We start from the raw sequence: 24,544 nt of genomic DNA, 5'->3' as shown, positions 1-24,544 counted from the left end.
AATGATATTCTGATCTTGCTTTTGTAGGTGTTTTGTTTTGTTTTGCTATTTCAAATACATTTCATGCTTGGTTTTTAGTATGGTTGAGTTCCTCCCCCCCACCCCCCCAACACACATTAACTATATTATAATCTTTGAAATAGAGCAGGGAGGAAAAAAAGCAGTATTGTGTCCAGTAAATAGTAAATTCACTTCTTCATTTTTTGCAAAGATTGAAACCATTTTTTAGGACATAAAGAGCTAGAAATTCCTTGAGACTTTTTGTAGACAATGTAGTAACCGTGTTGTCTTTCCTTATTCAAAAATCTGCAAACTTTCTACCCCACAGCCTCCTATGTATGAATCTGCCACTAAATCTTGAAAACATGGCGAAGATACTACTTTGACTCTGCCTCCATAAAAACAGTATCTTCTCTGCCTCCGTAACTCCTGTGTCCACTGTTCGGATGAAGTGGGATTCCAGGTGTTTTGTCATTTAATCCTTTCTTTACCCTAGGTTGGTCTCCATTCCCTATTATCATCATAGGGTATTTATCAAAGAATGATTTAGTTTTGTCCTAATAGCCGTTAAGTCTGAGAATATCAGCTTTTCCTTCACAGTTTCAGTACCAACTCTTGAGTCTCCTTTGTCTTCACTGTTTACAAGCTTTATCTGTTTCTAAAATTTACCTTCTAATTTAAGCTTACTGTGAAACTCTTTCAATTTTTTCCTTGTTGAATTCTACATTTAATGTTCAGAATTAAAGTGTCATTGGTCCACTTCCCTGTATACTGCAGCCATCTCTTACTCTGATGATCTTCTCACCTTTCTTTGGAGCAGAAGGAACAATATGACAATCATTTCTGAGTTGTTCATGTCCTGGCTTTGCAATTTTGTGTACATGAGGCTTGAGATAACTGAGTTTTTAGAATTGTGTTTTCTGTGTTAAGGTAGAACCAACTGCATTACTTTGGGATAAGATAGCACCACTTGATATTTCTGTTCTATAGAAGATCGGGGGCTTTCAGAAACACCAGCAGCACCAGACAGCTGCCTGATAATGACCTTGGACAAAACTAAGTGTATGCTGGCATCCTGCCAAAAGGTCCATAGAAACCCACTGAATGGAATGAAGAAGTAGGTAGATAAACCAAGAGAACTCCAAACAGTAGCTGGATTCTGAGGCAAAGGATATGTAGTTTTGGTGACTCCCACAGAAGTTGAATTTCGTATCACTCCCAAGAATATAATATTCAGACTTCATCTTGAGGTAGTACTGAATAATCTCTTGGTCTTCTGTGCCAACGTACAAAGGTTTTATAGAGAGAATCACCTCAGCTGGGTGATTTTTCTGCTTCATGTAGCATCTGTGAGTGTTTCTCAGTGGTAGTTTGACTGGTCTGGAGGTTACAAGATGTCTTCGTTCAAATGTCTGACTCTGGTGGGTATGGAAAGGTAGGCTCTTGTCTCTCCATCTAGTGTAAAGGCCTGTTCACATGGTCTCTTCAACAGGGTACTCAGACTTGTAACATGGTTGGTCAGAGCTCCAAGAGACTTCCTTGGAGAATCCTGACAGGTTCTTGAGGAAGACCGGGGCTATACTGCTATAGAATCACCTGAAATTGCTTTAATTGAGATTTTCTGACATTTGCATTTAATTCCTCTTTATTTTTTTTATTGCTCTTACATTTCTAAGTTTCAGAAATTCTATCATAGTGATCCTTTTAAAAAAAATTATCCTATTTTTCATAATTTTTCTGAGCAAGTGCATGCCTGTGAGTGGTGCATGGGGCAGAGGCAGAGGGAGAAGCAGACTAGACTCCCTGCTGAGCAAGGAGCCTGATGCAGGACTCAATCCCAGGACTCCTGGAACATGACATGAGCTGAAGGCAGATACTTAACCACCTAAGCCACCAGGCGCCCCTCTTATTTTTCCAACCTTATAGTGATAGTTTAAAAATTATTAGGAAATATTTCCCAAGAATGCTTACCAGACTAAAGAAAACATTACCAGTACAGTTGAAGCTGGGGTGATCCCCATCCTTTTTGCATCCTCTACCTCCAGGGGTAACTATCTTTCTCATGCAGTTCATTGTACTTTACTCTTTCTCTTTTTTTAAGATTTATTTATTTATTATAAAGAGTATGCATGGGTGAGTTGGGGGAGAGGCTGAGGGAAAGGGAAAGAGAGAATCTCAAGCAGACACCAGGCTGAGTGTGGAGCCTGATGTGGAGCTCGATCTCACAACCTTGTGATCATGACTGAAACAAAATCTGGAGTCAGACACTTAACCAACTGAGCCACCCAGACACCCCATGTACTTTTTTATTCTTTATGTATGTATCTCTAGACTCCGTGTGTGTAAATTATTTTGCATGTCTTAGAACATTTTATGAATCACATTCTGTATTTTTCTGCACCTTGCAGAAATTTTTCATTCTTACAGCATTGGTTGAGAGATTAATGTTATGAGAATTATTCTAGTACTTCCATTTTTTTTTTTAAATTTATTTGATAGATCACAAGTAGGCAGAGAGGCAGACAGAGAGAGAGGGGGAAGCAGGCTCCCCGCTGAGCAGAGAGCCCGATGCGGGGCTCTATCCCAGGACCTTGAGATCATGGCCTGAGCCGAAGGCAGAGGTTTTAACCCACTGAGCCACCCAGGTGCCCCTCTAGTACTTCCATTTTCATTGCCTTTTAGGATTTCCTAATATGAATATACAATAATTTATACATTCCTGTTTGTGGAAATTTAGGTTGTACCCATCTTTTCACTATTACATTGCTACTGTATATACTGTCATGTGTTTCATATTGCTATTGTGAAATCTTTTAATAGTACTTTTGCTTGTGTGTGTGTGTGTGTGTGTGTGTGTGTGTGTGTCTAGGGCAGAGGTCACCAAACTTTTACTGTAAAAGCCCAGATAGTAAATATCTTACACTTTGCAGTCTGAACTTAACCGTGTTGCAGTTACTCAATGCTGTTATTTTAGCAAGAAGGCAGTCATAGATGAGACATAAGCAAATGAGTATGGCTTTGCCAGTAAAACTTGACAGACACTGAAATTTGAATTTCATATAATTTTCATATGTTATGAAACATATGATTTTTCCCCCAAACCATTTAAAAATGTTAAAGCCATTCTTAGCTCATGGGCCTCATAAAAACAGGCGGGAGGCCAGATTTGGCAGGGCCATATTTTGCTGACACATGATCTAGTGTATCCCTTAGTGATGGAATTATTAGGTCATGTGCAATTTCAGCTTCATGTAGATATTGTCAAAATGATCCCCAAGTGTTTAGACTAAACTTTTTAAGTTTTCCAGTTTAGGGGTCCCTGGGTGGCTCAGTCGGTTAAGCATCTGCCTTTGGCTCAGGTCATGATTCTAGGGTCCTGGGATCAAGCTCTGTGTTGGGCTTCCTGCTCAGCAGGGGTATCTGCTTCTCCCTCTCTCTATGCCCCTGCTCAAGGGCACTCTCTTTCTAATAAATAAAATCTTAAAACATAAAATGTTAATTAAAAAAAAGAAGTTTTCCGGGGCGCCTGGGTGGCTCAGTGGGTTAAGCGTCTGCCGTTGGCTCAGGTCATGATCTTAGGGTCCTGGGATCAAGCTCCACATCAGGATCTCTGCTCAGCAGGGAGCCTGCTCCCCGGCCCACCTCCCCCCGCCTGCTGCTCTGCCTACCTGTGATCTCTCTTTCTCTGTCAAATAAATAAATAAAATCTTAAAAAAAAATAAGTTTTCCAATTTATACACATCATCACCCACTTCATAGTGTTTGGTGTTTTACTTTTTGCTAATCTGATGGGATTATCAGATGATGGTTTTAATTTATAATACTCTGGTTTATAGTGAGATTAAGTATCTTTATTGCTGCATTAAAAAACCTCTTAATTAATTATTCATTCAGGATTCAAAAAATATTGAGTGTCAGGGGCGCCTGGGTGGTTCAGTCCTTAAGCCTTCAGATCAGCTCAGGTCATGATCTGGGATCAAGCCCAGCAATCAAGCTCCCTGCTTAGCAGGGAGCCTGCTTTTCCCTCTCAGCTCTCTGCACTTGTGTTCCTTCTCTCACTGTCTCTCTCTCTCTGTCAAATAAATAAAATCTTTTAAAAATATATATATATTAAGTGCCCACCTAGAGTTAATCCCTGTTCTGTGAGTTTGGGGCACATGAGTAAAGTAAACAAAATACCCTATAAGTTTGTTTTTGTGCTTGTAGGGTTTTTTTGTGTTCTGTTCTTATTTGCTCATTCATATCTTCTACGTATTTTGTTTTTCTTTTGGAGTGTTGGGGTTCATTATATACCCTGGATAGTAAATTGGATTGGTTGAATTATATGAATTGAACATATCTTATGAAATTATTTTTCAATGAATGAAATAATTTATGAACAGAATTTTTTAATGTACTGTAGTTATTTGTTGTTGTTTTTTCCCCAATGGCTTGTGCTTCTTGTGATGTAAGACATCCTTTGTGCTTTTTGGTCCTTTGTATTATAACTTTTTTGTTTTAATAATTACTGTTCTTTAGTTTTTATGAGAGCAAGAGTGCCAGTCAGGTATACAGGTCAGGTTAACAGAATTTGGAAATCTGTTTGTAGTATGTATATTATGTTTCCTTTATATTAAGAGATATTTTAAAGACTTTATTAAATATTTGCAAGTGATATATTATAAAAGATTAATATCCAAAATATACAAAGAACTCCTATAACTCATTAGCAAAAACATCCAAATAATCCAATTAAAAGTAGACAAAAGGGGTATCTTGGTGGTTCATTTGGTTAATCATCCAACCTTGATCTCAACTCAGGTCTTAATCTCAGGGCTGTGAGTTCAGGCACCATTAAAAAAAAAAGAAGAAAGAAAGAAAATGGAGAAAATACTTGAATAGACATTTTTCCAAAGAATACCTACAGATGGCCAGCAGATATATGAAAAGGTGCTCAACTGTCACTCACCATTCCACTCATCCTATCCACTCATCATTCAAAATATATCTGAAGGAAACAGTATCAGGGGGGAGGTGGGTAAAGATTAAATAGATGGTGGGGATTAAGGAATGTACTTGTGATGAGCATTGGGTGTTATATGGAAGTGTGGAATCACTGTATTTTACACATGAAACTAAACACTGTATGTAAAAACTTTTTAAAAAACCACTGTGTCAAAGAGATAACTGCACCCAATATTCATAGTAGCATAATTTATAATAGTCAAGACATAGAAAAAGCCAAAGTGTCCATTGACAGATGAATGGATAAAGAAGTTGTAGTACATATATACAACGGAATATTACTCAGTCATAAAAGATAAGGAAATCTGCAATTTGTGACAACATATATGGACCTTGAGGGCATTATGCTAAGTGAGATAAGTCAGACAGAAAGACAGATACTGTATGATCTCACTTATATGTGGAATCTAGAAAAAAGAAATCAAATTTGTGATTATCTGAGGCAGGGAATGAGGTGAAGGGTAGGAGACTTGGAGAAGCTGGTCAGAAGGTACAAACTACTTATACTGGGGATTTAATGTACAAAATGATGACTATAGTTAACATAGTACTTTTAAAAGTTGTTGAGAGTAAATAATCGCAGGAAAAAGTTCTCATGAGTTTTCATGTGATGATTTGTCATCACAGGGAAAAGAACTTTTGCCTTTGTGTCTATATGAGGTGATGGATGTTAACTGAACGTACTGTGGTGGTAATTTCACAATACATGTAAGTCAGGTCACTATGCTGCACATCTTGAATTTATACAGTGGTATATGCTAATTATATCTCAACAAAACTGCAAAAAACCAGACTTTTTTCCTAACCATGCAAAATATTTATTTTTTTTAACGCCTTTTTAAAGGGCAGTTTCAGGTTCACAGGAACGTTGCCAGGAAGATACAAAGATTTTCCGTGTACCTTTTACTTCCACACATGCATAGCCTCCACCTGTATCAACATCTCCCAGCAGAGTGGTATATTTATTACAGTTGGTGAGCCTATATTGACATAGGGGCACGTGGCTGGCTCAGGTGGAAGAGTGTGTGACTCTTGATCTTGGGGTTGTGAGTTTGAGCCCCATGTTCAGTATAGAGATTACTTAAACCTACATTGACATATCATAATCACCCAAGGTCCATATTTACAATATGATTCACTCTTGCTGTCTTAGAGTCTGTGGGTTTGGACAAATGTGTAATGACTTGTATCCATCATCACCATACCATATGGAGTATTTTCAGTGCCATAAAATTCTGTACTCCACTTGTTTATCCTTCAAATCTGTCTCTCCCAACACATTTTTGGAAATTACTGATCTTTTTACTGTCCCTATAGTTTTGCCTTTTCCAGAATGTCATATAGTTGAAATAATATGATATGTGGCTTTTTTATTTTTAAGATTTTATTTTATTTTTTTATTTGAGAGAGAGAGTGGTCAGAGGGGGAGGGGAGAGGGCCAGAGGGAGAAGCAGACTCCCCCCTGAGCAGGTAGCCCAGTGCAGGACTCGATCCTGGGATTCCAGGATCATGACCTGAGCTAAAGACAGTTGCATAACTAACTGAGCCACCCAGGTGCCCCAGTATGTAGCTTTTTCATATTTGTTTCTTTCCATTAGTATTATGCATATAAGTTTCCTCCATGTCTTTCATGGGTTGATAGCTGATTCCTACTTAGGGAAATAATATTCCATTGTCTGGATGCACATAATTATCCATTCACCTACTGAAGGACATCTTGGTTGCTTCCAAGTTTTGGCAGTTATGATAAAGCTGCTATAAACATTTGTGTGCAGATTTCAGTGTGGCTGTAAGTTTTTAACTCCTTAAATACCAAGGAGTGCAATTGCTGTATGGTAACAGTATATGTAGTTTTGCAAGAAACCACGGAACTACCATTTTGTATTCTCACCTGCAGTGAGTGAGAATTCTTATTGTTCCACATCCTCACCAGCAGCTGGTGTTGTCAGTGTTTTCAGAGTTTAGCTAGGTGTGTAGTGGTATCTCATTGTTTTAATTTGCATCTCCCTGATGACCTGTGATGTGGAGCATCTTTTCATATGCTTATTTGCCATCTTTATATCTTTGGTGAGGTGTCTGTTAAGATGTTTGGCCCCTTTTTAAAAAATTGAGGAATAGTTGACACAGAGTAGTGAATTAGTTTCAGCTGTATAACATAGTAATTCCAGAAGTCTATACATTATGCTCACTACAAATGTAGCTGCTATTGGTCACCATACAATGCTATTACGATACTATTGACTATATTCTCTATGCTGTGCCTTTTATTTGAAAAGATTTATTTACATATTAGAATGTATGCATGCATGAGCAGGGAGGGGGTATGCCAGGGCAGAGGGAGAATGTCTTCCGCAGACTCCACTGGATCGCAAGACTCTGAGATCAGGACCTGAGCCAAAACCAAGAGGCAGACGCTTAACCACATGCTTCACCCAGGCACCCTGTGCGGTGCCTTTTATACATGTGACTCATTCTGTAATAGGAAGCCTTGTATCTCCTACCCCCCTTCACCCATTTGCCTATCCTACAACCCTCCTCTCTTTTCCCATTTTGAAAACGAGTTTGTTTTATTACTGACTTTTTAAAAAAGGATTTATTTATTTGAGAGAAAGAGAAAAAGCAAGAGCATGAGTAGGTGAGGGGCAAAGGAATAAGTGGACTCCCTGCTGAGAGGGAGCCCTATATGGGGCCCAATCCCAGGGCCTCCAGGATCACAACCTGAGCCAAAGACAGGCCCTTAACCAATTGAGCCACCCAGGCACCCCCTTATTATTGACTTTTAAGAGTTTTTTTTTGTATTTTGGATATAGTCCTTTATCAGATGTGTCTGATATTTTATCAGATGTGCAAATATTTTCTCCCAGTCTGTGGATTGTCTTTTAATTTTCTTGACATTATCTTTTTTAGAGTGGAAGTTCTTTTTTTTTCTTTTTTAAGTTTAAGTGGTAGTGTGATTCTACTTTATTTATTTATTTAAATTTTACTAGTTACCATACAGTGCAGTATTGGTTTCTGGAGTTGAATTAAGTGATTCATCACTTAACTGCAACACCCACAGTGCTCATCACAAGTGTCCCCCCTAATACCTTTCACTCACCTCCCTCCATGAACCCTCAGTTTGTTCTTGAAGAGTCTGTTATGGTTTATTTCCCTTTCTTCCCTCCCCCTCTTCCAGTGTGTTCATCTGATTTCTTTCTTAAATTCCACATATGAGTGAGATCATGGTATTTGTTTTTCTCTGACTGACTTATTTCCCTTAGCATAATATACTTCAGCTCCATCCACATCATTGCAGATGGCAAAATTGCATTCTTTTTGATGGCTGAGTAATATTCCATTGTATACATACACCACATCTTTGTCCATTCATCAGTCAGTGGACATATAGGCTCTCTCCATAGTTTGGGTATTGTTGATAATGCTGCTATAAAGATCAGGGTGTGTGTACCCCTTTGAATTTGTGTTTTTGTATCCTTAGGATACAAAAGCCTAGTGCAATTGCTGAGTAGTAGGGTGATTCTATTTTTAACTGCTTGAGAAACCTCCATACTGTTCTTGAGTGGCTGCACCAGTTTACATTTCCCACCAATAGTATAAGAGTTTTCCCCCAGAAGTTCTTAATTTTAATGAAGTCTAATTTATCAATTCCTTCCTGGAGTGTCTGTTGGGTGTTGTATCTAAAAATCATTGTCATACCCAAGGTAATCTAGGTGTTCTCCTGTGTTACCATGTAGGAGTTTTATAGTTTTGTTTGCATTTTACAGTTAGGTGTATGATCAATTTTGAATTTTTTTTTAAGGATGTAAGGTCTGTGTTCTAGAGTCTTTTTTTTTTTTTTTTTTTGCATGTGGATGTCCAGTTGTTCCAGCACCATTTTTTTAAAAGACTAATTTTTGTTCCATTGTATTGCCTTTGCTCCTTTGTCAAAGGTAAGTTCTATGATGTTCATGTTGCTCTGCTTTTTCCCACTGATTTGTCTGTTCTTTTGCCAACACCATACTGATTTGATTATTGTAGTTTTATAGTAAGATGCAAAGTTGGGTAGTGTCAGTCGTCCAGATTTGTTCTTCATAAATACTGTGTTGCCTATTCTGGGCCTTTGGCCTCTGTACATAAACTTTAGAATTTTACTATCTACAAAATAACTTGCTGAGATTTTGATTGTGGTTGCATTGAATCTATAAGTAAAGTTGGGAAGAATTGGTAGCTTGACAATATTGAATTGTGCCATCCATGATATTATTTTGTTTTATTTTTATTTCACTTACCAGAGTTTTATAGTTTTCCTCATATAGATCTTGTACGTATTTTGTTAGCTTTATAGCTAAGTATTATGTTTTGGGGCATGCTAATATAAGTGGCATTGTGTTTTTAATTTCAAATCCTGCTTTTTCATTATTGGTGTATTGGAAAGCAGATGAACTTTTGTATCAACCTTGTATCCTGCAGTCTTAACTATAATTGCTTATTAGTTGCAGAAGGTTTTTTTGACCGACTGTTTTGGATTTTCTATGTAAGTGATCATATCATCTGTGAGCAAAGAGAGTTTTATTTTTTCCTTCCCAGTCTATATCCTTCCTATTTCTTTTTCTTGTTTTATTGAATTAGCTAGAATTCCTAGTGCAGTGTTGAAAAAGAATGAGAGTGTCATTTTTCCCTGGTACCTGATCTTAGTGGAAGAGCTTCAATTTCTCACCATTATATATAATGTTAGCTGTAGATTTTTGTAGATATTCTTTATTAAGTTTAGGGAGTTCCCAGGTATTCCTAATTTACTGGATTTTTTTGTTTTGTTTTGTTTTGTTTTTTTAAATCATGAATAGGAGTTGAATTTTATCAAGTGCTTTTTCTGGGATGCCTGAGTGGCTTGGTTGAGCGATTGCCTTCAGCTCAAGTCATGATCCTGGACTCCCAGGATTGAGTCCTGCATCAGGCTCACCTTCCCCCTCACATTCTCGCTCACTCTCAAATAAATAAATAAAATCTCATTTTTTAAAAAAAGTGCTTTTTCTGCCTCTGTTGATGTAATTGTATGACTTTTCTTTTTTAGCCTATAGATGGACTTAATGGATTCCATTAATTGATTTTTGAATATTTATTCAGCCTTGCAAAGCCAGGACAAATTCCATTTGGTTATCAGGTATAATTCTTCTTAAACATTGTTGGATTCAGTTTGTTAATATTTTGCATCTGTGTTCATGAGAGATATTGTTTGTAGTTTTCTTACAATGTCTCTGGTTTGATAATTAAGGTAATGCTGGTCTCATAGAATGCTTCTATCTTTTGAAAGAGTTAGAGAATTGATACAGTTTCTTCCGTAAGTGTTTGATAGAATTCAACAATGAATCCATCTGGGCTTGGTGCTTTCTGTTTTGGAAAGTAATTTTCTAAGATATTATTTATTTGTCAGAGAGAGAGAGCACACAAGCAAGGGGAGCTTTAGGGAGAGGGAGAAACAGGCTCCCGACTAAACAAGGAGCCCTAATTGGGGCTCCATCCCAGGACTCTGGGATCATGACCTGAGCCGAAGGCAGATGCTTAACCATCTGAGCCATGCAGGTGCCCCTGTTCCTATAAATTCATTAAAGTGTTTTATGGCCCAGAATGTAGTCTTCGTGATTGTTCCATGTGAGCTTGAGACAAAATGTGTTTTTTTTCTGTTGGATGAAGTGGTCTGTAGATGTCAGTAATCTGCAGTTGATTGATAGCATTACTGTGGTCACCTATGTTCTCAACTGATTCTCTGCCACCTGGAACAGTACATTTCCAATACAGGAATGTTACAGTCTCCAACTGTGATAATGGATTCATATATTTCTCTTACAGTTTTTTAGTTTTTGCCTCACATAGTTTAACAGTGTTGTTAAGTGTATACCTGTTAGGGATTGTTATGTCTTCTTTAAGAATTGACTGTTACTATAACGTAATGCCCATTATCTCTAATAACTTCCCTTGCTTTGACATCTGCTTTGTCTGAATATACAGATACTCCTGCTTTCTTTTGATTATTGTTTGCATGGTATGTTTTTCTCCATCTCTTTACTTTTAATCTATATTTGTCTATTTAGTGTCTGTTTAAAATGTGTTTCTTGTCGGTGGCATATGGTTGAGTCTTGTCTGATCCACTTGGAGAACCTCCGTCTTTTGATTGGTGCATCTAAACCATTGATATTCAGAGTGCTTATTGATAGAGTTGGATTAATGTCTACAGTATCTGTTAGTGTTTCTATTTGTTGTGAAGTGTTTTTGTTTTGTGAATTATATTTATAATTTTCAAATGTTAACTGTTGCTTTTGGAATAAACTCTACTTGATTATAATACATTACTCTTTACATATTACTCGATTTGATTTGCTAATATTTAATTAGGGTTTTATATCTGTCTCCATGAGAAAGTGGTGATTTTCCTTCCTTGAATGTCATAGTCAGGTTTGGAATTAGGTATTCTCACTTTGCAAAATGAACTGTAGAATGTTTCCTTTTTTCTTTTTTTTTAATATTCTGGGAAAATAAATTTGTTGCTATTTCTTAGAAGATTGAAAGAAATTACTAGAGAGGTGTGTGGCTGGCTTAGTTGTTACAGCATGTGTTTTTTTTTTTTAAGATTTTATATATTTATTTGACAGAGAGGCACAGCGAGAGAGGGAACACAAGAAGGGGGTGTGGGAGGAAAAGAGGCTTCCCACTGAGTAGGGAACCCAATGTGGGGCTCAATCCCAGGACCCCGGGATCATGACCTGAGCCGAAGGCAGATGCTTAATGACTGAGCCACCCAGGCACCCCAGAGCACATGATTCTTGATCTTGGGGTCATGAGTTTAAGTCCCATATTGGGAGTAGAGTATACTTAAGAACAACAGCAGTAACAGCAGAGAACTAAATTATTTCCCGTAAAATCAAAATAACCTTTTTTTTTTTTTTTTAAGGAAATAGCTACAGAGAGGCCTTTTGGGTCTGAATATTTCTTTATGGAAAGATTTATAATAATTCAGTTTCTTTTATTGATGCAACAGCGTTCAGATCTCGTTGTGCCAGTTTGGTAATATTTTTGTGCTTGTAGGTATTTAGGATTGCTTTCTCTAGTCAGCTAATAAGTCAGTTCCTCCTCATCCACCATTTTAATCTTTCATCAATTTAGTTGTATCTCTCATTTATCATTATGTCCTTTCTGGTTTTCTTTTTTTTTTTTTTTAAGATTTTATTTATTTATTTGACAGACAGATATCACAAGTAGGCAGAGAGGCAGGCAGAGAGAGAGGGAGAAGCAGGTTTCCCGCTGAGCAGAGAGCCCGATGTGGGGCTCGATCCCAGGACCCTGGAATCATGACCTGAGCCGAAGACAGAGGCTTTAACCCACTGAGCCACCCAGGCGCCCCTCTGGTTTTCTTTTTGTTCTTAAGCGATTCTCCTTTCTCTCCCCTCCCTCCATTACTGTCATATTAGTGAAGGGTATGGAAAAATGCATTTATTTAATTTGTGATACTTAACTAGGATCCGTCTTAACCTTTTATCTCTCCTTCCACTCAATTTTGTAAGTGGAGTACAGTGGACATAATTTTCTACTCTCATTATTTCTAATGAACCATAGCAGGATATTGAAATATGGTAATACTCTCAAAGACTTTTGAGGATTCAAGTTTTTGTTTCTACTCCCAAGTTGCCCTAAATTCATGTTTTTAAAATTTGTTTGTGTTTTATAATTTATTTTTTTATTGACAATAATCGCTTTCATGAGGTTATTCTTTCATTTATTCATTTGTAGGTTCTAATCTGCTGTCAGGAAATCATATGACTAGATTTATTTGAATTGTGTGTATAGGGTCCTAGTTCCTTTAGTGTGTAAATAATGAACATTTCTTGACTTTTTGCTACCTAGTGACTTTTTTGATTAACTTGCCTGACTCATTTGTTGGATACTAGTTGTTGGATTATGAGTCTTTATTAGGCTAGTAATTATTATAGTTCATTACCCTTTCTGTCTTGGTAACGTAACTTTTCACCTAACCGTATTTTTTTATTTTTATTTTTATTTAAAGGTTTTTTTTTAAAGATTTTATTTATTTATTTGACAGAGATCACAAGTAGGCAGAGAGGCAGGGAGAGAGAGAGGAGGAAGCAGGCTCCCTGCCAAGCAGAGAGCCCGATGTGGGGCTCGATCCCAGGACCCTGGGATCATGACCTGAGCCGAAGGCAGAGGCTTTAACCCCCTGAGCCACCCAGGTGCCCCTTATTTTTAAAAAAGATATTACCTATTTATTAGAGAAAGAGAGCGCGCGCACGTGCACAAGCGGTGGGAAGCGGGTGTGAAGGCAGAGGGGGAGGGGAAGCAAACTCCCGCTGAGCAGGGAGCCTGACCTGGTCCTCCATCCCAGACCCCCAAGATGAGCCAAAGCAGACACTTAACTGAGTCACGCGGGTGCCCCCTAGCCATCATTTTTTAAACCGGGTTCATTTTACGTTTGATTTTTTTTTTTTTTAAGTCCTTTTGGGGAATAATTTTAAATTCATAGAGAAGTTTCAAAGATGTTATTCAGAGTTTTTGTATCCCATTTATGCATCTTTCCATGGTGTTGACACCTTACGTGATCATAGTACGTTTGTCAAAAACTTGGAAATTAATGTGAGTATAATACCATTACCTAAAACAGACTTTATTTGGATTTCCCTAGTTGTTTCACTGATGTCCTTTTTTTTTTTTTTTTAAGGTTTTATTTAGTTAGACAGAGATCACAAGTAGGCAGAGAGGCAGGCAGAGGTGGGGAGGGGGGAAACAGGCTCCCTGCTGAGCAGAGCGCCCAATGCGGGGCTTCATCCCAGGACCCTGAGACCATGACCTGAGCTGAAGGCAGAGGCTTAACCCACTGAGCCACCCAGGCACCCCACTGATGTCCTTTTTTTAATTCCAGGGTCCAATCCAGGATATCACATTGCATTTGGTTGTTACATCTCCTTAGTCTCCTCTGATGTGTGTAGTTTCTTAATCTTGTTTTTCATAACCTTGATGGTTTTAAAAGCATACTAGTCAAGTATTTTGTAGACTCTCTTAGTTTGAGTTTATCTGATGTTTTCTCATGAGTAACAGGCATGAGTTTTGGGGAAGAAGATCACAGGACTGAAATGGCATTTTCATCACATATTAAACAGTGTATCCTATGAATAAGACATCACTTTTGATGTTAACCTTCCTTAATCATGGCCAAGGTAATGATTGTCAGATTTTTTTCACTGTCAGTTTACTTTTTTCTCCTTTCTGTAGTTAGTTCTTGGAAGCGAGTTACTAAGTCCAGTATATACTGAAGGGGAGGGGAATTAAGTTTCATATCTTGCGGGAAAGAGTTTGTGCATATATCATTTGGAATTCTTTTTTAAGGAAGATAGGTCTTGGGGCACTGGGTGGCTTAATTGGTTAAGTGTCTGCCTTTGGCTCAGGTTATCATCTCGAGGTCCTGGGATCAAGCCCCACATTGGGCTACCTGCTTGGTGGGGAGTCTGCTTCTCTTCACTCACTCTCTCTCAAATAAATTTAAAAAAAAAAACAAAAACCAAAACTTAAAAAAAAGGAAAATAGGTCTTTTCTCCCGATTTATTTATTTATTCAATCATTTATGTCAGTATGGATTTGTGAATATTTGTTTTATTTTTGGGGTTATAATCCAGGGCTGTTGTTTATTTTTGCTAAAATTGTTTCAGGTTTGTTCACCTGTTTGTTGGGAGGTTCAGTTTGGCTCCTGAAACAATCTTAAAAAAAAAAAAACAAAAAACCTCCTTATTTTCTGGCATACAGAATACTCTGGACTGATCTTGTATTTTCTCTGCTCCATCCCTGTAGTCAGTTATTTCTTCTAGGAGCCCAGACTCCTTTTATTAGAGAATGGTATTTAGAAATCAAGATCAGGTTGTAAGTGTGCTTGTTGCCTCTGGGGTGTCACTATTTTGTAGATCTCAGAGGGCAAAGCCTTAGTTTTGTAGACTCCTAACCCATGGTACAAGACATACCTGTATATGTTCCTTTTATTTATCTGTATGTATATTAAAGAAATATGAGTTCATACTGATAACTCTTACTCCAGTACCATTAGAATGAATAGAGTTCATTGTAGTTTTCTTTGTTGCTTATTTGTAACCTTTTTCTCTGATAGGGAGAAACCTTGCTTCTATTATGTACTCTTTATTATTTGTCCAGTTCTAGTATGCATGTAAGGAAGTTTCAGATTTGCTCATGTGATTTGTTCCTTCCTATTTCATGATATTTTCGGTTGTAAACTCATATTCTTTTAAACTTTTTGAGGCTTGTATTGAAATTTTATATTTTGGGGGGGGATTTATATTTGATTCTGTTCGTCATGGAGAAGCTTTTTTTTTTTTTGCCTTTAAAAATAGCTTTTTATTGTGGTAAAATATACATAACATAAAATTTATAATTTTAACCTTTTTAAAGTGTACAATTTTAGATTGTCATTAAGTATTTCAGTAATGTGCAACCGTCACCACTACCCATTTCCAGAACTTTTGCATCAACCCAAACAAAAACTGTGTACCAGTTAAGAAATAACTCTCCATTCTTCTCTTTCTTCAGCCTCTGTTACCTTCTGTTCTGCTTTCTGTCTCTGAATTTTCCCATCCTAGATACCTCATTTAAATGGAGTCATGTTGTATTTGTTATGTCTAGTATTTAACTCATTGTAATGTTTTCAGGGTTCATCCATGTTGTAGCATGTATCAGAATTTCATTCCTTTATGGCTGAATAATATTCCTGTGTGTGTGTGTGCATATGTACATGCATACAGTACATTTTATTTATTAATTTGTTTTTTGATGGATATTTGGGTTGTTTTTACCTTTGGCTATTTTTAATGTTACTATGAGCGTTGGTGTACAAGCATCAGAGTCCATGCGCTCAGTTATTTTGGATATATATCTAGAAGAGGGACTTCTGGATCATAGGGTAAATTCTATGTTTAATTTTTTGAGGAATTGCCATATTTTCCATGTTAGCTGCACCAATTTACGTTCCCGCCAGCAATGCATAGAAGTTCCAGTTTCTTCACATCCTTACCAGTATTTTATGTTTTAAAAAAATTATGGCCATTCAGCCTGGGTGGTTCAATGGGTTAAGCCACTGCCTTCAGCTCGGGTCATGATCTCAGGAGCCCTACGTCGGGCTCTCTGCTCAGCAGGGAGCCTGCTCTACCCCCCACCCCCACCCCCTACCCCCCCACCCCCGCTGCTCTCTGCCTGCATCTCTGCCTCCTTGTGATCTCTCTCTCTTTCACTCTCTCTCTCTCTCTCTCTGTCAAATAAATAAATAAATATTTTAAAAAAATAATGACCATTCTAATGGGTGTGAAGAAGTATCTCATAGTTTTAATTTGCGTTTCCCTTACATTTAGTGATATTCAGGATCTTGTGAGACTCTTTAATTATAGGCTTTTCTGGCCTACGTAGGTATGGTCATGAAAATTGTGGTCCCAAACCTGAGTAATTTTGATCTTACGGTTAGGAATTATTTAACCATGGGGTAAATATACTTTGTCTTCAAATCAACCCCAAAACCCAGGGCAAAGACAAGACGTCATTATTATTTCCTCTATTTTTCAGTTTCTTTTTTCCCCCCTTGCTCACCTAGTTGGAAGGTTGCCCTTCAGGTTTTTTTGGTCTTCAGTCTGACTTCTCATCTTGCTGTCATCCCAAACCTGATCTTAAAGCCCAAGGCCTAGGACATCAGGTTTTTGTCGTATGACTCCAAGACAAATGCCAGCTTCAGAACTTCATTTATCTCTCTGAGTACACAACTTTCGGTCGTTTATGGCTTCAGGGGGTTTCGGCCATACACTTAAGAATTTTTTAAAACTCATGAGCATGCTTGGTGTTCTGATCTAGAGAGTGCCTGGCCATCGAGTTCACCATATTGTCAATGCAGAAAACCTAGTTTCTCTTCTGTTAAAAGGCTGAGGTGATTGACTGAAGTAAAGAAAAGGCTAGTAGTCTGGATATATGTCTCATAAATAGAGCAGGCTAACTAATGGGTACTAATTTCTAGGATCAGTGATCAAATATGGAGATACTGGGTTGATTTTTATGTATTTCGTATATACTCATGTGCTTCACCCATTTTTATTGTATCTTACTAATTTGGGCTTCTTCTTGGTAACACACTCATGCATATGGACAACTGCTAAATTAGCAAAAACAGATTTTAATGTATTCTTTTTCACTTCAGAGGAAATAAGATGTTTATAAGAAATAGTAAAATAGCAAGACAAGAGAAAATTTAGACTAACCAAAGAGCTTGGGAAATGCTCAATTTTATTTTATATTGAATAGCTCTATGGAATACTTATCTGAGTTTGTTTTTGTTTCAGCTTTGGCTAGATCAGAATCTAAGAGAGATGGAGGTTTTAAAAATAATTGGAGCTTTGATCATGGAGACGAAAGTGAAGGCGATACAGATAAAGAGTAAGAACTCCCCCCCCCCAGATGTTTTATAAGAATTTCATTTAAAAATGATTTATATTCCATGGAAGTATTTCTAAGAGTATGGTATTTTTTACTTTAAAAAAATGTCTATTATAGTAGCATCAAGGGAAGAAAATGCAGTTTTTTAAATTAAATAATCGTGCTGTTATGTTTCTCTGTATTTTGAAATGTGTAAATATGTGCATGTGATACATACAGGCTTACAATTAAAAGTTGACTATTGAAGATTTCCAATTAAAGAAATTGGGCTTTTTTGTTTTTAAAGGACATTCTCTTCAGGCAGTGATTTGGAAAGCTACCATTTATCATGAATAAGTTAACTCAGATGAAAGCTCCTGAATTTTGTGTGAAAGTTTATATCCTGTAGTATCTTTCTTCATAATTGTCCCATCCATCTTAGATCACATTACCACCAGAGAAAGCAGAAAAAATATAAATGATAAACACAGATGTTGATCCAGACAGAAATTATTCATTACATTTTGTTAGTGTGCTTGAAATGTCTGCTTTGTAAAATTTAAATGATAGTTGATAGTTTTAATAGAACCTTTTGCATATCATGAAATTTGTATTGCAAATTCACCATTGCTGTTATTAGGTGCCTTGATTTATTGATCTGGTTTTCCACTGGCTAGTACTAGTTCAGAGATACACAAGTATATGTACATTTGTGTGTGTGTGTGTGTGTATATATATATATATGGTATGTGTGTGTGTACATACACACACTTCCATGTATACACACACGTATACATACACATACATGTTATATATAAATACATAAAGTTATACCAAAACTACGTATTTTTAAAAACATTTTACACAAGAAGTTATTCAGAGTTTATTGGCTGAATACTGTGGGAGCTTTACTTCTGTCTGGGGAACAGCTACATTCATAATTACCACTTTTATGTGCCTTCATCTATGAGATACTGAATTGAAGTGAACTTTTAAGGAGAGCTTTGAACTGGTATGTTTCTCAGCTAAAATTGGTATTTTATGGTTGTCTTTCTCTTGTTTTTTTATTTCTATTTTTAACTAAGATAAATTTTTAGCATTTATGTAGTTTCAAAAAATTGGAATTAAATCTGAAATTGAGTAGAAAGCATCTCACCTTTTAAACATTTTTGTAATATGTTTGGAAGAAAATTTTTAGTATGAAAAAAGTTGGGATGTGTATAAACAGTAATGGAACAAACATTTTATATTTTTATTAAATATTTTTATTTTAAATAGGATTTTACTAAAAATAGCTCTACAGAGTTGTCTTTAGAAGAAGGTATTTTGACTTTCTTTGTTAGATTTGTCATGATTATGTAAAAATTTTTTATATTTTTTAAAGTGTTACCTACTCTGTATATTTCATTTATGAATTACACTCTTGGCTCATCATTATAAGAGGCTCCTTAAGAGCTTCAGCTTTTTTAATATCTTGAGATTAACATGAGCTATTAATAGATACATCATTCTGGTCTTTTAGAGTCTTAGACCAATCATTCCAGAGCGTTGATATTTTTAAGAGTTGCAAAGGTAACAGGCTTTTTTTTTTTTTCAACATCAGCTAAGGTTTTCTTACGATTTTTTTCTATCTGTTTTGTTTCTCTGTTCTTTCCCCCTAATTTTAAATCTAAGACAGAAAGGAAAAATGAGTATATATGAAATCTACATTTAAGGAACAAAAATTGCACGTTTGTTTATAGCAGGGGTCAACAAACAATAGGCACATGGACCCAATCTGGGCCACCATTGGATTTTGTTAAGAGTTTTATTGGAATATAGCCACACATATGATCCGTGGCTGCTTTTCTACTAAAATAGCAGAGTAGTTGGTGTAGAGACTGAATAGCCTAGAAAGCCTAATTTATTCTCTGGCCCTTTATAGAAAAAGTTTGCTGATCCCTGAATTAGGTAGGCAAAGAGAATAAAACTTCTGAATTTAATGTATGGGTTGTAATTGTCACTTAAGGTTTTTTTCCCCCCTTATTTTCTGTGTAGTGAGGCAAATCTACTCAGTGTAGACGAAGATGAGGATTCTGAGACCTCAAAAGGAAAAAAGGCAAGTGTGCTTTTCTGACTTTTTTTGGTAAATTTTTTAGGTTATATACTAAAAACTAATACTTCAAAAGAAGACTTTTACATATATATACAGGTACATATACATATGTACCTGTATATATATGTACGTATATATATATGTTTTTATTTATTTGACAGAGAGAGACAGATCACAAGTAGGCAGAGAGGCAGGCAGAGAGAGAGGGGAAAAGCAGTCTCCCCACCAAGCAGGGAGCCCAATGCGGGGCTTGATCCTAGGACCCCTGAGATCGTGACCCAATCTGAAGGCAGAGGCTCAACCCACTGAGCCCCCCAGGCGCCCCTTTTTAAATTTCTTCTATTGAAATTCCCAACCACCCACTTCCCCACCCAAGGCTAGTGGTGTTCCCAGTGTCTTGTTTATTCCATCAGAGATTTTATGCATTACAAAGAAAGTATATTTTTCTTGCCCTACCCTCTTACATTAACACAATTAATAGCATACTGTACATGAATTTTAGTCTTTTTAAAATTAATGTGTCTTAGAGACCACCTATAAGCATCCATTTAAAGACCTTTGTTATTTTCCATGGGTGTATAGTATTCCATTGTATGATGTGCTGTTCTTGTCCAATACAACAGTATTGAAGGATATTTATGGTGTTGTCTACCTTTTCTTCGCACCCTAAAATAAGTTGAATAAAGTCTCCTTCTGTATGGGTTAATTTGCATATATACAAACATATCTGTAAGATGAATTCCTGGCAGGAGAGCTGCTGTATCAGGACAGGTACATTTCTAATTTTGTTATACCTGATTTTTGCTTTTACCAGCAAATCTGAGTATGCCTGTTTCCCCATAAATTTGTCACAGTGTTACCAACCTTTTGATCTTTGTTGACAAAAATAGTATCTTGGTATAGTCTTAATTTGCATTTCTTTTGTTATGAATAAGTTGACTGTTTTCATATGTGTAGTCTATTTCCTTTTTGATGATTACTAGTTAATATCCTTTGCCTATGTTTCTATTTAGTCTTTTTTTTTTTTTAAAGATTTTATTTATTCATTTGACAGAGAGAGACACAGCGAGAGAGGGAACGCAGGCAGGGAGAGTGGGAGAGGGAGAAGTAGGCTTCCCACCAAGCAGGGAACCCAATGTAGGGAGCCCGATATAGAGCTCGATCCTATGACATGAGCCGAAGGCAGACACTTAACAACTGAGCCACCCAGGTGCCCCTCTGTTTAGTCTTTAGAATATTACTGAGTCATAGGAATTCTTTTTATATTGAGCCCAGGCACACATTTTCTCACATTTTTGACAGCTCTGAAATCTGTCTAAATGCACCTTATAATAATGGCATGATGTGGTTTAATTAGAAAATTTTTCTTGGGACACCTGGGTGGCTCAGTTGGTTAAGCATCTGTCTTCAGCTCCAGTCATGATCCCAGAGTCCTGGGATCTACTCCCACCCACATGGGGATCCCTGCTCAGGAGCCTGCTTCTCCCTCTGCCTGCCGCCCCCCCCCCCCGCCCCCGCCTCCCGCTTGTACTCTCGTGCTCTCGCTTGCTCTCTCTTTCTCTCTGGTAAATAAATCAAATCCAAAATTTTTTTTTTTTTTCTTGCACATTAGTATTTACAATGATATGTATCTTAACAGTGGTTCCTTAGGTTTGATGAAATACGGTGTTTGGGAGAAATTGGCCCCTTGCTGTGATACTATCAGCTAATATTTTAAACCACTTTTTTTTTTTTCACTAATCTTTTGTCTTTGCTTTTGGTGATTATTACCTTCGAGAAAATATATTTTCTTATGTTGTCAAAATATATTAATTTTTTTTTCCTTTTATGGCTTCTGGGTTAGAGTCTTTGTTCCTGATGATGTTAACTTAGTTACTTATTTGCTTTGTCCTACTAGATAAAAAGTTTCACAATGCCAATACAAATATAATTGCTAATAAAATGATTTTAAATTTTTTTCCTTATTTTGCTTGTTGGTGTTTGGTGGCACCATCAGGTATATCCTACTAGGAATGTGTATTTAAATTACCGTTTTTAAAAAAAAAAGATTGATAAATTACCGTTTTTTGTTTGTTTTTTTTTAAAGATTTTATTTATTTGACAGACAGATCACAAGTAGGCAGAGAGGCAGGCAGAGAGAGAAGGGAGGAAGCAGGCTCCCTGCTGAGCAGAGAGCCCGATGTGGGGCTCGATCCCAGGACGCTGGGATCATGACCCGAGCCGAAGGCAGCGGCTTTAACCCACCGAGCCACCCAGGCGCCCCAAATTACCGTTTTTTTTAAGTGAACTTTTTAAAAAAATTTATTTATTTATTTTAAGTAATCTCTACACCCAACCTGGAGCTTTAATTCATAACCTTGTTATCTCCTTTGACTGAGCCAGCCAGGCACCTCTAAATTACTGTTTTTAAATCAATTGAAATGATTTAATTTGTTTTATAATTATGCAAAAAAATATTTACATGATTCCAAAGTCATAACTATGAAAGTTTTATTCAGAGAAGTCTAGGTTTTGTTTGATTCCTTCTATCCTTTTCTCTTTGACCAAAAAAATTACATTGTTTATAGCCTTTCATTGTTCTTTCCTTTCATTTTTAATGGAATATACAACCCTTCTCAGAGAAACCATCCACACTGCTACCTTGATTGTTTTACTTAACAGTATGGTCTGTGGATCACTCCACTAACAAACTATTTAGAAATCTTTATTATCTCTTTTATTGTTAAATAGTACTCCAGTGATTGGATGAACAGTAGATAATTACTTGGTTCCCTAGTGATGAGCAGAGGTCTTTCCCAGTCTTTTGCTATCATAAGCAATGCTTAAATAAAGCCTCATGCTTACGTTTTCTCGTACCTTTATGGTATATTTGTGGAATAGATTCCTAGAATTGCAGTTGCCATTTCAGAGGATAAATTTACATGTAATTTTGCTAGTTACTGCTAAATGCCTCATTCATAGGAATTAGCATTTGCCATTCCCACTAATAATAAATACGAGTTCCTATGTTTTTGTAATCTTGGGAAGCGTGTGGTCAGACTTGAATTTTTACCAATCTGGGATAGCACCCTATTCGCATATTTCCTATACTTAACAGTTGAATAATACTGGGACTTCTAAATTTCTTCTCCCCCCATCTTTGTGGGGTTTTTTTCTTCCACAACATCTCTGTTTTGTCATTTAAGGGAAATTACAGAATTTAAAGGTTTTCTCTTATGGGTGTCTGGGTGATTCAGTGGGTTAAAACCTCTGCCTTCAGCTCAGGTCATGATCTCAGTGTCCTGGGATCGAGCCCCGAGTCGGGCTCTCTGCTTGGCGGGGAGCCTGCTTCCTCCTCTCTCTCTGCCTGCCTCTCTGCTTACTTGTGATCTCTGTCTGTCAAGTAAATAAAATCTTTAAAAAAAAAAAAAAGTTCTTCTCTTAGTACTCTAAAATTTTTATTAAGTTATATTGAAAAACTATAAGGTTTTTCATATTGCGGTTTTCTTTAGCTTTTATTTTAACATCTTGATTGCTTAGATTGTGTTGTTTAGGTGTTCTTCAGTCAGATAGAAATACAGTGTACTTTGCAGGGAAAAATTAAAGGTGTTTTTAATTACTAACTTCTGTGACATTGGTTTTCAATTTACATGTTGTTGTTTTTTTTCTTGAAGATGCCCTTAATTAAAAAAAAAATGCCTTACACATTTTTAAGGATGTTAAGTGTTGATATTTTAAAATAAAACTTTAATGATAGGGGCGCCTGGGTGACTCAGTGGATTAAGCCTCTGCCTTCGGCTTAGGTCATGATCTCAGGGTCCTGGGATGGAGCCCGGATCCGGCTCTCTGCTCAGCAGGAAGCCTGCTTCCTCCCCTTTCTCTGCCTGCCTCTCTGCCTACTTGTGATCTCTCTCTCTGTCAAATAAATGAATAAAATCTTAAAAAAAAAAACTTAAATGATATTTATGTGTATCTAGTGATCTCTTAAATCTGATTTGTGGCTCAGCATCATCTATTTTAAAAATACATGTACCATCTCCTCTTTGACAGTTGGGAATTTTATATTGTGCCTTTTTTTCCTTAAATTCATATTTCTGTTCAATTTTCCCATAGAACTTTAATTTCATATATATATTTTTGTATATGTATTTTAACTTCATGTCTTTTTATGCAATTGAAAATCTTTTAGTTAATCACACTAATAGATACACATGTATTGAAATTTAACATTAAAAAACTATCACTACAAGGTTCTAAGTATTTTTTTTACTGGATTGAGTTATCCTTATTATTAAAGACTTAATCAAAAAATATGTTATAGTTATTTGTAATTATTAAATTTATTATGTAAAATTATATTAGAAATGTATTTCTTAAAATGGGTGGTGCTGTTTTCTTTCTTTATTCATTTGGTTCATATATCCATGAACAAGTATTATTTATTGCTAGAATAAGACTTTCAGTAGCAATTTTCTTTCTTTCTTTTTTTTTTTTTAAAGATTTATGTAAGAGAGAGCCCACGTGTGTGAACGAGTATGGGGGGCAGCAAAGGGAAAGGGAGAGTCTAAAGCAGACTCCACACAGAGCCCGGGACTTGATCTCACAAACCTGAGATCACAGCCTAAGCAAAAACCAAGAGTCGTGGGAAGCTTAACCAACTGTGCCATTCAGGCACTTTGCAGTTTTCTTCTTAAACTTTTTAAACCAAATGCTGAGAAATTTGGTCATATAATAAATAGATAAGGATAGAGTTTTTCTGTAGCATTATCCTTCAGTTCTTTCCTTTTGAATTAAATGCCAAAAATCACGTAGCAACATAATATTTAAAAGGTAAAAATAATTTATGGTCCAGTCATTAGAGTCATTGCTCTTCTGAATTTGGGGAAGTATATTAAAAAGGCTTTATCACACTTGACAAGTGACCAGTAATTATACTTGCTACTTTTAGATTCCCTTTTTTTTTTATACTAGATACTGTGAGAAATAATTTAAAAAATTGAAATCTTGTTAACTGCAGGCTGCCTATGCCAA

At 36.5% G+C, this 24,544-nt stretch overlaps 1 protein-coding gene across 8 annotated transcripts in view; it reads left to right on the top strand.

The window, feature by feature from the left end:
• SENP6 (SUMO specific peptidase 6) overlaps window positions 1-24,544 on the top strand; it is a 122,654-nt gene that overhangs the window by 8,500 nt on the left and 89,610 nt on the right. For 6 of the 8 annotated variants that reach the window (XM_080805761.1, XM_080805759.1, XM_080805765.1 and 3 more), the window contains exons 2-3: window positions 17,367-17,460; window positions 19,477-19,537. The exons of the other annotated variants lie outside the window; for them this stretch is intronic. In XM_080805761.1, the coding sequence (XP_080661887.1) occupies window positions 17,367-17,460; window positions 19,477-19,537 (155 nt within the window). The remainder of the gene's footprint in view (window positions 1-17,366; window positions 17,461-19,476; window positions 19,538-24,544) is intronic. 8 annotated transcript variants of the gene reach the window in all.

This window comes from Martes martes (genome assembly GCF_963455335.1).
Source record: "Martes martes genome assembly, chromosome: 6".
Lineage (NCBI taxonomy): Eukaryota > Metazoa > Chordata > Mammalia > Carnivora > Mustelidae > Martes > Martes martes.
This window is presented reverse-complemented; position numbering and strand designations above follow the sequence as displayed.